The sequence below is a fragment of the Chroicocephalus ridibundus genome, chromosome 1 (genome assembly GCF_963924245.1).
Source record: "Chroicocephalus ridibundus chromosome 1, bChrRid1.1, whole genome shotgun sequence".
In the NCBI taxonomy this organism is placed as follows: Eukaryota; Metazoa; Chordata; class Aves; order Charadriiformes; family Laridae; genus Chroicocephalus; species Chroicocephalus ridibundus.
The window spans coordinates 177,870,757-177,888,564 of NC_086284.1; the positions used below are offsets into that span (position 1 = coordinate 177,870,757).

Genomic DNA, 17,808 nt, shown 5'->3' on the forward strand with positions numbered 1-17,808 from the left:
ATTCAAATACCATTCTTTCTAAATTAATTATGCTGTACAAAGTCACGTTACTAAAAATTTTACTTTTCATTATGCCTTTGAAAATAAGGTATTTACCCTCAAAGGATCCTGAATGCTTAACATAATGAGCCAAAAAAACAGGAGTGCTCCTTTTCACACAATTATCCTGCTCTTTATGCATGGATACACACATATTTATTCTTTAGGTACTTAAATATAGCACCCTTCGTTTGCAGAAAAAATAAAAACCGAGATACACATTGAAATAGATACTTCTAACTAGTAACTTTCCCAATAGCGTAACAGATGCCAAAATGAGGAAAGATTTACACCAGAGATTATGAAAATGCGGAATCATTTGAGAATAATAAAAGTAAGTGGTGGGAAATGTTAACAGCAACAGCTGTGAAAAGAAATTACAGAAGATTAAAAATATAGAAGAGAGCAACAATAGTAAAAACAGTTTAAAATTTAAATTGCTTCACAAGAGAGATTCTTTAATTATGGTTTCTGGAGATACTTGAGCAACAACTGCACCAGGCAGGAAAATTATAGCAGATCACACAATTGGATGAACGATGCTGACTTTAAGGTCTATAATGACTTTTTTAGGTTGTGCACAGAAGAGAAATCACAGGTGTACTTAGTGGTGAAGACAGATGCAAAGGTATAGGAAGTCTCCCTACACAATGCAGTTGATTTGTAGCAAAACTCAGTTTTGCCCAAGAAAGTTTTAGACAGAAAGAAGTAGGTATAGCTATGTTAGGTTTTGTTATTTCTTATCTGTGGGATAAATGTTTGTATTACTGCCATAGACACTGGTACCCAGAGCTGGACAGAGCGGAAATGTTGGGAGACAGAGGAAAGGGCAGAGGACTGAATGCATGCACACAATGAATATCACTAACCATACTATATACCATTCCTTTACCTATGCATAGTAAATTCCGCTCTGCTACCAGAAGCAGCAAAGTGAACAGGTAATAGTTGCAACATGGCAGAATACCGATCACGTCAACACCAAGCTGCAGGGACACACGGCAGAAAGCACAGTATTAGTGCAGTGCTGAAATACACATTACGCAGAAGTAGCTGGATAGAAAAGCAATCCATAAAGTATGCCTGTCCACTGAACATCCCAAAGGGCTAAATTCCAAACGACATCAGCAATTTCAATGTGCTGCCAAAACTTTACAGCATGAGAACAGGCAATGTATTCTATTAGGATTTTAAGTTACTGTTCATGATGTCTCTTGGCCTTTTCTGTTACTACCAACCCTATGAAACGGGTCTCCCAGTTCAATACCCCTTTGAACTCTGAAAAAGTTCCTTTTCCGAAAGTACCATATTCCAACTCAAGGCTCATCTACCCAGCCAAACACCAGAAGAAGACTTACAGTCATTCATGCAGGAAGTTAGTTAATAAACTACAGGCAAAATCTGGAATTATTTTATTATAATTATAATTAATAATGTATTATGGTGATTATGGTCTGGCTGAGAACAAACAGGCCAGCCTGAGCTAGTCTGAGATAACTGCCAAATCTTCTGCACATGTGACAGATGGTGGAAGCATTTTAAAGATTCCCTGTGCACAAGAACTCTGTGTAACGGGGGCTCAGATTCAACGCAACAGCAAAGTAGCTGAAGTGGGTCATGATAAAAGGACACTGCACAGCATAAGCTACCTTTAAAGCTTTGGGTTTCATCTGAAGAAAAGGTAAGAAAAAAAGAACAGTTCATTCAACGGATGTCAGGGGAAAGTGGTTGCACAACTTATGTTGACGGTTCACTGATGAAAGTGAAGAAAACTGTGGCTTTTGACACGGTGCACTAAATTCAGCAGGTATAGGGGGTGGAAGGACAATGGTTGAACTTAGTGGAGCTATATTCCTTTCTAAAAAGGTTTGCTTAAGCTTCCCTAAAAGTTTTTTTGAACAACACAGGGTGGTTTGGAAACATTGCAACTTACTTTTCAATAAACCTTACTCTTCCCAAGAACATAATTCATTTTGTGTGCTTACGTCTAATCTCTTTTGGCTCATCTTACTTTGAAAAGGGTTTTGAACTCCAAGAATGTTCCTCAAATACTCTCTCTAAGAGTCCCAGAAGGCAAATGCTAGAGTGTAGAGGAGGAAGACAGAACAATAAATGAAAAGTAATATCATACCACTGAGCGCTCTCCCAGCCACATCCCAAGTTACACCCGCTGCAGAGAATCCGTCTTCCTCTCTAATTAATTTCTTATGGTATCTGAAGCAAGGTAAGTTCCAAGGAACAGGCATTTATAGACCAAAAAAAAGAGTTCAAATTAGAAAAAAAAAAATATGAAAAGAAGAATGATACAAGTGTTGACATCTGATGCTGCCAGTGTCCCTTCAGCCTTTCATTGAACCATTACAATTCTTTCCCTTTCCTTTCTACACCAACGTGCTTTCCAGAGCAGTATGCAATCAACATTAAACCTTGGCTTATGTTGTATTCATGAATTTAACCTTTTATGAAGTTGTTCAAAGAGCAATTTAATATTATTATTTGTACGAGCTCTCAGGCTAGGTTGCCACACAGAGATCCTTCAACCCTTTGCTTTTTTGGCATTCACCAAAGAAGTGGAGATGCAGGTCCTATCTGAAACCAGTTTAGAGTGGAATCAAACTGGGGGCCTGATTGTCTTTATATCCCAGTTCATGCCCTTAATTTCAGTGAATTATTCCTGGTTTATCCATGAAACGAAAATTAGTCTGAAAGTATACATTTGCCAGAAATGGCACAGCCCTTAGAGATATCATCAACCCACCTATCTGAAGAATATTGTACTGCCAGCTCACAAAACTAAAAAGTTTTAAAATATAAGCAGAAGCTGTAATTTAGGTTGTCAGAAAAAAAAGCAAGTTCAATTTTCAGGAAGAACATGGGGTTGCTGTCAGCAAAAGTTACTGGCTCTATTGACAGACAGAATACTGAAACTTCTCTCCTGACTGCTAATGTAAATCAGATATTTGCAGCATATAATTTATTTTCTGCCTGCACAGAGATGCCAGCAGAGTCCTTTACAACAGAAAGGCCAGGGCAAATCATGCCAATTATGAAAAAGGCTTATACTAATGATACCATAGAGAAAATGGATATGTCCTTCACATATCTACAGGGATGATAGAGAGGAAAATAATCCTCTTTCATGGAAGTTCATCTTACCAGTGGCAAGGCATACCTTGAAGCCCTGAAACAAACCCTATTATTTTTTGTTCAGAGTAGAAAAAATAAGATCTAGAATGCTATGCAAGATAAGATGAAATCTCAGGTACCCATGCTGCTGTGAAGGACCAAAATCTATCCTGACAAACAAAGTGAGAGTCTCAGCAATCTCTGTATTGCTTTTTCCACCTGATTTCACAGAATCATAGAATGGCTAGAGTTGGAAAGGACCTTAAAGATCATCTAGTTCCAACCCCCCTGCCACGGGCAGGGACACCTCCCACTAGACCAGGCTGCTCAAAGCCCCATCCAGCCTGGCCTTGAACACTTCCAGGGATGGGGCATCCTCAGTTTCCCCGGGCATTTCATATCATAAATGTTACACACATTGTTGAAGATCAGCATAAACAATTTTTTGTGTGTGTTTGACCTAATACAGGTTATTTTGTGACCCATTTTGGTAAGTATGTGGTTTTTTATCATCAGAACACATATTTAATTTTTCCTACCTAAACATCTTTTTGCTTCTTCAAGGAATAGCATACCCTTATACACAAAAGATCTATGTCAAAAAAGCATGATTAAGGTTGTAAAAATCAAGCACTGAAAGGTCAGAAAATGCCAGAATTGTCCAAACGTCCATAATTTAAATCCCTCATGCCTGTGCACTATGATAAACTTTTTAATTACGTGATAGCATATAGTATGTTCCATGACACCCCGTTTAGAGGGTTCAGAAGAGTACAGGAGTCCAGCTTTCATTCTTTGTGTAAGGGAAAGCAGTCATTACAGACTACATCCTACTTCACATCTGTAAACTTTAAGCTCAAAAATGACTTCGGGGGTTGTTCATGCAGTTTGCTAATGTCAAGAGCAGTTTGCTAATGCCTGGTGAAGACGGAATAGATTGAGATTTTAGTTGTTGAGATTAAATAAATCTTCCCTGAATACACATGAATTTAAATTTTTTAAAAGCCTTGTGTCTTGCATAAAATTGGTCAGCTTTTCACTCAAGCCCCAAAGTAATCTCCTAACAAATTTGAAATCCCTGCTCCACAACCTGGCAAGCGATAGACTCAGAGACGAAAGACTCAGAAACAGCAGAGTAGTTTTTAGCACAACATTTTTAGCCAGTCTGACAAAGTTGTATAAACAAACCAAACCAGATTTATGTACTACGAAATGCTGGACAATCCCATCAACTGAGAACTGATGATAGCCTCCCTGTGGTTTCACATGCCAAACACGTATGTACCTGCACTCTGTATAGAACAAATGAACACATACATTACTAAATAACACTTCAAAGCAAAACAAACACAAAATGTTTGAGTAGCATCTAGAGTTTGAGGAATACTAAGAAAAATTTTAAAATCCCTTAATTTGGAACTCTTTTTTTCAGGGAAAATGTGCGTGGTTTGAAACTTGGCTTGAATATTGCATGGTGGGAAGAGCTCTAATAACTTCACTCCTAAGTGAAAAAAGGATATAGACATACAAAAACGTGGGTGCTAGCGACATTCTCTGTCTTTAATTACATGACTCCCAGCCTCTAAATTTTCCACCCTCTCTCCCACTTTGAGCTTAAGGTTCTTGTTCTCACACACAGAGCTCCACAAAAGTCCCTCCTGCCCACATCTTATTTCTCATTTTCTCCTTCTGTTACTGCCTGAGTTCTACCCAAATTATTTTCTTAAACGCCTACTGTACACTTTCTCTGGTCTTTGCATCACGTCAATGCTTGCATTCCAAAGAACCGAGCTGTGTTCCTTTGAATTGCTGTTAAAACAGGCTTTTTCTGCAAGGTCAAAAAATGCTAATATGTCGGCTAAAGCCACCTTCTTTTTTAAGTAACTGGTTTCCAAGATGAAAATTATCTTCTTTATCCTGATGCATTGCATGCACTGTTTGACTAATGCAGGTTATCCTTGGCTTGTGTCACACACGTATTTTCACCAGAAAACTGTGAAAAGTAAAAATTATACCATAACTAGGCTTCTTCAACTCGTTTGCTAGGTTTGTAAAACCAGAGCCACTTCATGAACCTTTTCTCCCTTCCTGATTAAATACACTTTTTTCCCTAAAGGAAATTTGATTTTAAAAAGATGGAACTGAAATCAACCCCCTAAAACTGAAGACTGCCAAATTTCACAGCTGCTCCTTATCTCTGTGATGGTCTGACCAAAACCTCAGAGCTGACAGCTCTAAGTTCTGCAAAAGTTGTGTTATGAATTTTTATTTCTCAGACATGGATACAAGCCACCAATATGAATCTACTTGAAGCTCAAGGAAAAGAAACAGAAAATGCTCCCCTAATCTGCAGAAGTACTTGTGGGAGCACGTTTTTATGCTCACACCCATATATACACATATAAGGGCAGGATAGTGTTGTTTCTTTTTTCACGCTGCATAGACAATGGGATATAACTCCACTTCTCACTTCCCACTGCTCATGGGTACTGCCTTCTTCTGACACCCGCAGAGGGCAAAATGGGTGGAGAAGAACAGGGTTGTGGTTCCAGACAACTCCAAATGCATGTTCTGACCCACTTCATCAGGCACGTGCCAGCTCTCTGCTGCCTAGAGACCATGTGCATTCTCCCTGTGCTCATCAATTGACAAGGAAACCTGTAAAAATCATGTCCCGTTTCAGAGATTCAAGATTGCAAATTAGGTCTGGGCTTCTTAATATCTTTCTCTTACACCTTCAACAATAAATTCTTCCTAAGTTCCCTTCCTATGTGAGAAATATGCTTCTTCCCCACTTCTTGTGGTATTTGGTGTATTGTGTGCTCAGAAAACTAGCAGTCTCAGAAGCTGGCTTTCTCTTGCTATTCCTTATGAAAAAAGCAGTGATATATTAGCAAGTGTGAAGGATGAAAAATATCTACAAAGCTCAGATAGATAACTTTTTACCAAGCAAACCACAGTTACCTGTCTGCATCCACAGTCACGTCATGAACCCCTCTCTGAATGACGTCTCGAGAGGCAGCTAGGTCTGGTATTCGGTTCAGACTTCTTGTATATAGGTTGAGTCCTCCATCTGTCATGTACCTGAAAATAAATGTGTGGTCAATCAGTGGGAAAGGCAGCCATCTGGCAACCATGTTTCACTCTAAGCTTAACAGACCACGGAATTCAAATGTTTAAGGTAGGGGCTGTCCTACTAGATAGTAGACTTATACTAAATACTCTCAGTTCACATGCCCAGCACAGGGAAATCAGATATATGCTTATTTTCTAGGATCATTTGCCTTTTTCTGTGATGGCTTAAAGGCCAACCTCTTTTAATACATATATTTAGGCTGGACCCCTCAAGTATCTTCAAAAATTGTAAGTACATTTTAAGTGCTGAAGTTTTGTTAAAGAATAGCATCAGACGCAAGAAGCATAACTCCAGTTTAAAAAGGGAAAAAACCGGAAAAAATCACTAGCATCCATCTAAATGGGAACAGAAATTAAGAACGTAAATCCGTAGTTTCCACTGAGATGCAGTCGTTCCAATATGAAAGAGATATCCACTGAAGCCCTTACAATGACATTTAAGAATCTATCTGTGTTCCTTTTGCTTCATTCCCACCACTTCACATTATAATGAATGACTAATGAATCGAACAGTAAGTATACTGCTGCTTATTCAGTAGAGAACCATTAAAAGTTTCTGAATTTTAAGCAGCAGCAATAATTTCTGGAATGCCTACCTAGAGTTTAGGTATCTCTACGAGAGGTCTTGATGCTTGTAATTGAGCAGTACCACAAGCCTGTCCTACTCTCAAGACCTTTCATTAAACTGTCTTCCCTATTAAGCTCTTGTTTTTTACATTTTCCTCTTGTAGTTTTTGGTAACTTTAGTGTAGCAGCCTAGTACAGAATTTGCACAAACTTATTTGTGAAGGCCCATGCATGTGTATGGCACTTAACATAGAATATACAGAAAAAAAATTTGGTATAACTCAGTGGAGCTACGCAAAGCAAATTTAGAGGCTTACTGAAATAAGTGTAGTTCCAATGCTAGGACGATGGTTAAAATGATCTAGTGGAGTTCACTTCCAATTCAAAAAATCTTTAACACAAGTTCTCCTCGAGCCATGAAATGATGCCACTCAAATCCATCTTTCAGTCGAAGTGTGTGTCCAAGTACACAAACATTTAACTTTAATAACTCTACACAGACTCCCAGGCACAAGCCAAGGCACACACACACAGCTGGTGCTCCAGATGTTCTGTTGGCCCTCTCCCTGCAGTTCCTTCTGGGAGCTGATTTAATTGAAATCAACTGTCCCGGAGACCGCGGGGCTAATCCAGCAGCCCGGGAGCACCAGCCTCCACCCCGACGGTTCGGGGTGGGTGAGCTGGTACAGATTTTGAGAGCAAAGCTGCAGTAGGGTAGCCCTGTGTGACAGCTACAGTTTGAGATGGTATTGTGTCCTGGGTGGCAATCTGGATGAAGGCAGCCTCAAGTGCATGAAAACACAAAGAGTAGGTTTGCGAGGCATTTTATGCACTGGTAAGATTTGGCCTGCAGTTCAGCAAGGGATTTCTGAAACCCTGGTATCTGGAGTCTGCAGAAGGTAACTTTACATTTGTCTTCAAAGGTAAATTAACAGTAATGCTTACACACTAGATTTATCCTTTTATTAGAGACAAAATTGAGACTTTCTGACAGATTATTTAGCTAGCGGTGAATTATGCAGTAGATTCCAAGGCTCTGGAATTGCATATTAAATTTAGTTGTGGTTTGAATGCAATCCAGACTGTATGGATTTTTTCCTCTACAAGTAAGGCCTGAATGGAGAGATTTAACAAGTGCAACAGGCCTTCCTCAAACTAATTTCTAATTACTGCTGCATTCCTGTCCCCAAGTGTTTGAAGTAATTAAACTGAAAATGGAAGAGGCATAAAGAAGATAAGGCTTTATATGCCTGAATGAACCCTGAATTTTCAGAACTTATTAACTTGTTTTTAACATTTACTGCACCTAAAAATGTTAACTGAGCACATTGCAACTTACTGTCTATTGAGTCATCCTTATTACAGATGCAAAGAAAAGTCACACAAGATGACTATATTCATTCTCCAATGTGATAAGCTAATTAATACAACTCATCAGGCACTGCAAAGGATTCCCCTATCTTTAAAAAATAAAGCCTTGCATCCATCAAAGGCAGCATTTATATTTCCTTTATGACAAAAGGTCTTCAGACATTGAAGTATTATGTGTTCCGTATGTCTTTTCTCTGTTCTAGCACATATGTATATGACATCCTATTTGACAGCCACTAATGCTATGCTATGGACAAGCTTGTCAGTAGTACTCCATTCACACATCACTGAGACAGTGCACCGGGGAGATACAGGAATATGCTTTCTTTATAGTTACGCTTTTTCAGGAGATCTATCTTTGGATGGTGCTTGAGGTGAGACACTACTCTACAAAGAGCTTTGATCACCGACTTACAATTGCCCTTAGGAAGATATCACATCCAATTTCATCAGCTACCATTCTCTAATCATAGTTATACTTCAAACTAAAAGATTAGATTGACAGCAAGAGTCCTAAATTTATACAGTGAAATAATGTGGTGTGACATGACCATGTACTCTATGGGACTTCTGTTCAAACCAATGTTACCTCAGCCACCAAGCACCCTTGAGATGCCAACGACAGCACTGAACAGTGATTTAAGTATGAGTAAAACCGTATCATGGCTTGCTTTTTTTTTAAATTATGCTTTAGGAGTTCTAACATACATAGCAGTGAAGTGACTTATGTTCCAAGATTGATATAAGAATTGTTAAATCATAATTTGAAACACAGGGAATGCAGTACTGCAAAATCAATCACTTGGTTAAGCAAACAAAAATAAAAATAATTGTCATTCTTCCTCCTGGGTATGCCTGGAGAGTGACTGATCTATTATTTTATGAAAAAATATTCCTGCAGCTTAGATGATAGGCACAGCTGAAAAATTGCAATAAAGGCCTATCACACAGACTATACTAGAAAATATCTGCAGTGGAAACAGGGAAGTCTGTGCTGTCAGCATCTGCTTTTCATCAGCTGCATCCAATACCATATCTACCGTCTCAAATAAAGCATAAATATACCGAAAGATGACTCGTCCCAGGGCAAGAAGTGCAAAATGATGCGTTACCAGATAACTACGAAATTCCATTAAGTAGTAAGAAGTACCTGTGCTCTTATCAAAGTTCCTAGCAAAGTCATGTTGAAGGAGAATAATTGAATTTGAAGGCAAATGAGAAGATCACTGGCAGCTTAGGGGCTTATTTTTGGTTTGTTATTTGTTTGGGGTTTTTTTATATATGTATATTTTTATGTGGCAATCATAATGCAACTTCCACTTCCGTGCCAGAATTTGTTAGGAAAATCCTATTTAAACCTGCCAATTAGACATTAGTTCAAATGGGGAAAAGTGCTACTTACCCACTATTGATGTCATCAGTTCTGAGGCTTTTTCCAAGAATGTCCCCATCGCTCATGTAGCCACCAACGTCAACCTCAGAGGACATGTCCAAATCACCACTTCCCTTCTCACTCATGTCAATCTGTGAGATATTTCCAAGGCGAGAAACTGCTGCTCGGCGAAGCGGGGTGGTGTACATGAATCGAGAAGGGTCTGTGTGTATGAAGCGACTTGCGCTGCTGCGAGGATAACCAGCGCCCAAGGACGGGGCATCTCCTGCCTGCAGCCGAGGACTGGCCTGCCCTAGCCTCCAAGTCACCGGGGTGGACCGGCTTGTCAAGCTTGGTATGCTTCTCCCATTCACCTCAGTTGTCACAGTGCTGTCAAATGTTGTCTCCAATGTGCTGCCAAACAAAATGGAGAAGTCAGTGACCTGTGCTTTCTCCGTTCCTGAGAAACAAGGAAAAGCAAAGGCTGGAAGATTATATATAATTTTTTTTAAAGTTCTGTGCGTGTGTTTCTCCATGTGCACCCATGCGTTTGTGTATATAAAAACCTGTACTTATAAAATAACCTAAAATAAATCATATAGACTTCTAAGTTGATGTACATGAAACGATAATCATCTTTGTGAATGATTGCTTAAGACACTTTGACAGTAAAGCATATTAAAGTCACATTTAAGTTGTTGAGGCAGTCTAGCAAACAGTATGGTTAGTGCCATAGTTAATTTTCCCTTGCAAGTCTCTAATTCATTCAACAACTAGTAATATTCTCCTACAGTCCAAATTTTTAGCAGCCTACCCAAAACCAGTATACCTGTGGCTTATCTGGGTTCCTCTAAGGCTGGACATAGTTTCTTCCAAATTCTGCCTCAGGTCTGCTATATTCTTTACAGTTCTCATTCTTCTTGTTTCAGGGTCTTCCCCTAGAAAAAAACAACAAAACCAGCATAAATTTTAGTGCACACGAGCATATAAGGTTGAATAAAGTGCACACATGTATACACAGCTGAGAATACACACATCTGATTGTAAATAGTCCTGTCCCTTTAATCTTTTAAAAAATAAAACCTCATCCTTTCAGTAATAAAACACACATATGCTTATAAATAACATGTGGTATGTAAAAAACCCACTGAAAAGAGACCTGGTGAAGTATCCCTGTTAGGGCCCAAATCTACTAATGAAACTCAGATTTATGCTGTTGGGATTTTTATCCTCTGTAATCAAGGCATGATGCAGCCCCAGACCACTTGATACATTAAACAGCCCCTTTTTCCTCCTTGACATTTTACATGACTTGGTAGGAAATAAAGCCACAGTAAATCTGTGTCTGGAAAGTATTGGGATGACTCTTAAAACAACTCTTCAGTATGCACTTAACATCCAGGCTATTTCAAAGTACTCTTTAGGTCAGGCACTTAATAAAGCATCATTCCTGAACTTTAATGGTTTCCTGAAGGGGGAAATTATTCTTCATATGGGATAAGAAAAATATTCTTCTTGGGATAAAAATCTGAACACTCTAAGCACATGCGTCATTTATACATTTATGGATTTTAACATCCTTCAGGGATCCATTGTCACAAGCTAATCTCGTCTCCTGAATAGCAAGGCCCACACAACTTCACCTGGAGCATCCTGAATCATGTTTACTTCACTCAATTAAAAAAAAACAAAACCCAAGCAACAAACAAAAAGAAAAAAAAATCCATGTTACGTGTTACAAAAGGAAAACGTAGCAAGCCTCAAAATGACCTCCAAAAATCATATATGAAGACACAGAAATGCGTGTTTTCTAGAATATCCATATATCAAGGAATTTTAGTTAATTTTTCTTTTGGAGAATAAGAGAATTTCAAAGGAAAATCTGTGATAAAATCACTGAACTGTTCAAGGCTAATATTCTGCTTCTGGCTGTGTCCTATATCTGTTCCTTGAAAGAATGTTATGTGCACAATGCTGAACATGGAGTGCAAATGATTTCTTTTTGACTCTATCGATGATAAATTTCATGTCATACCTTACTTTGTTAAGTTAATTTTACTCCTCATTCTAGAAATGTTATCTTTAATATTTAACTCTAGATTTCAGCATTCTCATGCAGAACAATCTAATCCTGGAATTCTCATGACATCAAGAAACTGCTTCCTCTTTGAATACATCTAACAAGAGATAGTCTGGTGAATTTAAACTCAACATCATACAAAAAATCAAGATCAGAAATCCGAGCAGAGGCAAAATACCATGTAGCACTATGATATTTCACATGTGTAAAATACACATGCAAGATAAAGACCTTCAAGCTGCTGTGTTTCTCTCTCTGTTGCCACCTTTTCTCCTCCCAGGTTTGTGTCCGAGTTTATGCAAAAGACAAATTCATCAACGGTGATGTGCCTGAGGAAAAGCATGGTGTGCCATCCAAGTGAGAGAGGCAGGTGGAAAAGCAGGTCGGACATGTTTGGCAAGGAGGGAAAACAAAACAAAACAAAACAAAACAAAACAAAACAAAGAAAAAAGAAAAAGAAAAGACAGCATGCTTTGCAGAGTAGTCAAAATGGGAAAAAAAGAAGGAGAAGATCTAGAGCTTGAAAGAAAAGTTGCACAGGACAGACAGCTGGGAAATATTCAACACGGGGCCAGAAACAATGAAAATTTTATATTTAACAAAGTATTCTGGAAAAGTAAAGCACAAAACAAAAAAAGTTCTGGTAAGGCAAAAAGATCTCAACACAACATCTGTTTAAAGGCATGGGAAAAATATAGTAAGGCTGACGTGCAGCAGACCTGCAAGCATGGGTTTAACCTTGGTTTAACATATACACTGACATTTATTTCAAATATAGGGGAGAATCTGCAGAAGAAACCTTTATTCGAACAATGGTTCACTTAAGCGCCTTAACTTTGAGTTTTGACTAAATGATGAGGCATTTGAGCTCATTGACAAACTGTACCCACTTCTACAGCCCAAGTCTTAATGTCCAATCACCCTGCAGGTACTTAGGAAAAATCCCAACTCCTGACATTAAATGGAAATAAATTATTCCATATACATTCCATATACCCTTTATTTATTCCCTCATAGGAACAAATAGCCTCAAAGGCTACATGGTACTAGCCAATGTACCCTGCAGTTGTGGCTCAACATTAAGCTAGCTTTGACAGCAATGCTGGTTTGAGGTTTTCCCATCTACTCTGCCCTGGTTTTATCTCCAGTCCTCTCTGTTGCAGCCAAACAGCCCTTCAGGAACTGCTGTTTGTTTGTTTGTTTTATTGCTCCAAAACAATTCTTCAGTGGTTTTGTGATTCAACAGTCCATAAACCTCTGGCTTGGCACCATGGAACTGACAGTGGGGTCAACACCTGAACCGGATGGAGACAAGAAGTGGGGATACAGGCCCAGCACTGCTGCCAAACTCTCCATCTTCTCAAGCCACACCCTGAAGGCATGTCCCTTCCCAATTTCTTTTTCCATAAAATAAACTACCTGTGTGCATTTTTACATGTAATACCTTGTAGGAGGCAATTATTCACACTCAGAAGTTACCAGAACTGCTCCTGTATTTCAAGCTCAATGTGTTCAGTCAAGCACCTCGCTGATCAATGTACCCATGGATGCACTCTTTGCAGAGGTTTCTGCATCATCCTGGAGATTCCTGTGAAGCAAAAGGGCTTATGCCAAGGCTAAGCTGGAGACCATTAATCCTGTTAGACTGAACCTGCTGGTGAAAGCTCAGGCAGTTCCCAGGTAGACTATCCGTGCCTACCTCCAGGCAGTTGCCTACGGTGCACTCAGTTCCTCACTGTTGCTGCCTTTTGCTTTTGCCCCCCTGCCAAATGCACTGAAATTCACTTCCAGGAGCACATCATATTCCTGCCACTATACCTACACGGGGAAGACCTGTTACCTGCCCCGCCTCAAACCAGAGGTGAAACAGTAGCTTGTTGGTATAAGACAATTTTCTGTTACACACAGAAAGACAGAACCCAGGGTGTAAGCAAGCAGAATTAAAGGCAAAGCAATGCTTTACCTCTATATTCATTTGAGGCACTGAATATACTTCATATTTGCAGTGACTTTGCCCTTTCCTTCCCTGTTTATCCTTGTCAGTTGTCCTTTGCTATCTGTTAACACTGCAAATTCTTGCAGCAAAAATGACAGCAACTGTCTTTTTAAATATATTTTGTACAGGAAATAGCATAACAAAGCCTTAAGGTATAATTGCAATACAAAAAAAACCCAAACAAAACCAACCAAAACCCCCAAAAAAACCCAAAAAGGTACATACATATGGCAAACTGCCAAAATATATTTTCACAGAGAAGACTATTTCACCTTCAGACAAATTACACCATAAAAAGTGGAGTTATTCTACCCTGGAACGGTGAAATGTTTAAGGCCTAATCTCTTTTGATCTCTCAGTGACACAAGGGGTAATTTCAAAGCCTTTCCACCATTTTTTGCTGAAAAGATACAGCTCGAGTTTTATGATCTTAAAATACTACATAGTACTATATACAAAATCCTTGTAACTAACTTTTCAGTGTTTTAAAAATAATTGTTCTTTTTTCTTTTCATCCTTCTCTTATGGCTGTCTCAATGGACTCGTGCTGTATCATGGATGAACAAGTCAGAAAGTATAAACAGATGAACACGATGCTTGAGAAATTTTCTGCACTGAGTGTAAGATCCTCAGACCTAACTTGCACCTGACATTGCCTGCATTTTCAGGACAGCGCTGTAGCTCCCCATCTACATCAAGCCTCCTTCTGTACGGAGGACCATGGGGATGGTGAACATGTGGGTTTTTTCTGAAAGCTGCCTACACTGTGGCTGCTAGAAGAGATGCCACGGTGCAGCAGGATCGGGACACATTGGTTCAAAGGGAACCCACATGGGACACATTGGTTCAAAGGGAGCCCAGAGTCCCCCAGGCACCTCGTGGCTTACTGCTATGGCACACTGCCATCATAGATTTTATCTGCATTTGCATCACCTAACATAACAGAAATGCTCCCTGCTTATTATCTCAAGTGACTCTGTTTTACATGCCAAAGAAAAGCCATTCCACTTCACACATATGGAGACTGGGACAAGAAAGACTAAACCCAGGGTACCCTGAAACTCTCTTTCAAAATTGTGTTCCTCTTACAAGAAAGTCTGATGTAAATATTCCACTCACCCCATGAAATATAATCTGTTCAAATCACTTGTAGCTACATCACTTATGTTAACCATGAATATTCTAAAAGATGGTCCTTAAATTCTTGCCTATAAGCAGTGAACCACTACAGATTCTCTCAATAAATTTCTAAAGAACACATTCATTTCTTCCATTGTGTGACACACATACACAGGAAATCAAAATAAACATTTTACAGAAATCACTAATCACCTAGGTTAAACTTTTACATTCACAATTCTGAAGCTTACCCATAATTGCACATTTAATAATACCGTTCATAATCATTTCAGTACTTCTGCACATGTAATTACAGCCCAAAACAGATAAATGGGAGAATAATAATTCCATTAATTGTCTGATTTTCATAAAAGGATTTGCAAATACCAAGCTGATCCCCAGAGCATTTTCCACTCTTAGATATTAACTCCATTCACAAAGGAAAGTACCAGTTTTACTCTGAAGGTGGGGAAACTGAGGCTTACAAGAGAACAGGGATTTGCTCAGTGACACGCAGCTGAAGAGGGGCAGGGGCAGGTGGAGAGCTCAGCTTCCTTTGCTAACACGCCTCTGATCTGTAGGAGAAGCCCCTTTGTGCATACTGGTATAGTCTAACAACAAAAAGATGCATAAAAAGAGAATACTTGTTTCTTTGCTATTTTGAGATGATAGCTTTTTACGCTACATACACATAAAAAAAATTTATCCTGAATGTTTAAATACAATCAGGGCTAACATATCCACCAGCAAAGAACCTCCAGGCTAGACACATGCTACATCACCTTGGAAAAGCAAGCAGCCACTTCAACCATTTGACTGTCTGAAGAACAAAGCTTTGGAAATGAACACTTTGAGCACTCTTATAAAGGGCTGAGAGATGAAAAGTAAAGCCAGTAACACAGAAGCCTTTTGAAGCACCTATGGCTGTGGACTTCAAATACTCACTGGCATGCACTGATATAATAAAACTGGTTATTTAAACTAAACTGAAACCCTGGCACTCACAATTCCATATACAGGGTGAAATTATCAGCAGGGGAGAGGGGGAAGCAATACTGGAGGGACAGTTTGTAGGTAGGCCGAGATATTTTCTGTCTAAACCAAACCTTGGATTCAAGATTTCAATTTTAAATTCATTAGAACAAATGTCATTAAAATTAATTTATTTATGAGTAAACTAATAGCACTTAAAAGTCTCACCTTATTTTTTCAAACAGCTAGGCAAACTCTGCTCGATTATTCTCAGGCTGTTTCTGCCCATGCACCCATCAAAAGTGATTTAGACATTTGTCTTCACTCCATACAGTCTGTGGTAAGAGTAAGCAAACAAGGAAGAACTGTCTAGACCCTATTTTTGCACACTATTGCAAATAAACCCAGTTCTGTCTTTTGAAATCACTGTCAAGATCAAAAATCTACTCCATGCAGATATATGCAAACACTTGGGTCTCCTCCTGCACTTCCTGGTGTCAAGCCAAAGTTAACTTACCTAAAATATCAGTATAAAGGACCTGTTCTAGGTCCCCCAGCATTGTTATTATGACATCTTCATCCAGATGTGCAGTCCCTTCACGCAAGCAGCCTTCCTCCTCCTCCTCTGCCCAGCTCCTGCTGGGGAAACGGGACGTGCAGGATGCATTTTCACCATCTGATTTTCCCCCCTCCTCATTGTCAATCTCGAAGCCTTCACCTGTACGTCGGTCTCCCGACCTCCTGGACGTCCTGCTTCCAGCAGGTGGTATCACCTGAAGCACTTGGGGTGTGGTGAGGCTGGGGTGGCAGAGAGAGTGCACTGACTGTGAGAGTGCCTTGGAAAGGGAGCCTCTGCCCCCAGCTTCTGCCTCCCGCTGACGGTAACTCTGGCTGGACTTGGAGGCGTTTCCAAACCAGTTCTCCCTGTATGAGTATCGCCTCTTCTCCCCTTCGCTGATGAGTGTGAGATTGGTTAGAGACTTCTGCTTCTGAAGACGAACACACCCTCTTCTAACCTCCTTGCCTTTAAACACTGACAGTTCAGCAGATCGCTGCATCTTTCCGGCTGGGGCTTCACCTCAGTTAGACTTCATATTTCTGAGATGGACAGCAGTTCAATTCTCCCGAAAGGTCTGGGAGGTGATCCCTCTGGCACCGCATGCCGCACATCCCAGGTAGCACATACTTGCGCTCGCAATGAAAAGCAGAGCTCAAACATGCATGTACAGTGCAGTGTAAATGACTAGACAGGCACAGTCATTTTCTTTAAAATTACGCTGCTTTCTCTGCTAAACCACTTCTCTCCCGTCACATTAATCTGCAGTACTTACAGTCATTTTCACTTGGATTTCTCTCAAGCAGAGGAGAGTTGATCAAACACTCTGCTCCAGCACAGAAGTAATCCCAAAAGCCAACTGTGTTTTCCCCTCTCCATCCAATCACCAGTCTCATCGGAGCGGTGGGCCTGCATCTCTGTCTACAGCTGCTGCCTTCTGAAATCCAAAGTAGGCACAAGTGCTGTCTCGGGCTTTCCTCCTCCCTCTCAACAGATCATGACTGATCCCAGTGCACGGACGGCTCTTCACTTTAGATGGGCTGACACAGAACTGCAAGTACAGCCTCCACGTCAGAGCTCAATAAAGAGCCAAAATTAACCACTGAAGCAAAGCTCTGCACAAGCCTCCTTACATTTTAGTATTCAACCTGCATTCCCAGATATATGACTCTTCTCTGCTACTGCAGTGAATGCTGCTGGCTGCCATGGCAGCACACATCCTGGTGAATTAAACCGGAGACACAGAAGCCTCTGCCCAGTTTACAGTGCCACAGGTTTCAAGACACAGCTTCACCTGAATGGGATGCAACAGTAACTGGTCTAGCTCACAGTCAAATCCTATTTTTCTCCCTGAAAGGTAAGGATGACAAACTATTTCTTCCATATCACTCACTGCCTGTGCAGGAAGCTAAAAGCAGATTTGCAAATGGACCTTCAGTCCTGCAATTTCTGCTCTAAATAAAAGAAAAAAAATC

General features: G+C 39.9%; 1 protein-coding gene across 8 annotated transcripts in view; it reads right to left on the minus strand.

Moving 5' to 3' along the window:
- Positions 1-17,808, minus strand: part of NAV3 (neuron navigator 3) — a 566,306-nt gene that overhangs the window by 102,119 nt on the left and 446,379 nt on the right. For all 8 annotated transcript variants that reach the window (XM_063322883.1, XM_063322884.1, XM_063322882.1 and 5 more), the window contains 3 exons: positions 10,440-10,548; positions 9,641-10,024; positions 6,130-6,249 (listed from right to left, as the gene is read on the minus strand). In XM_063322883.1, coding sequence (XP_063178953.1) covers positions 6,130-6,249; positions 9,641-10,024; positions 10,440-10,548 — 613 coding nt within the window. The remainder of the gene's footprint in view (positions 1-6,129; positions 6,250-9,640; positions 10,025-10,439; positions 10,549-17,808) is intronic.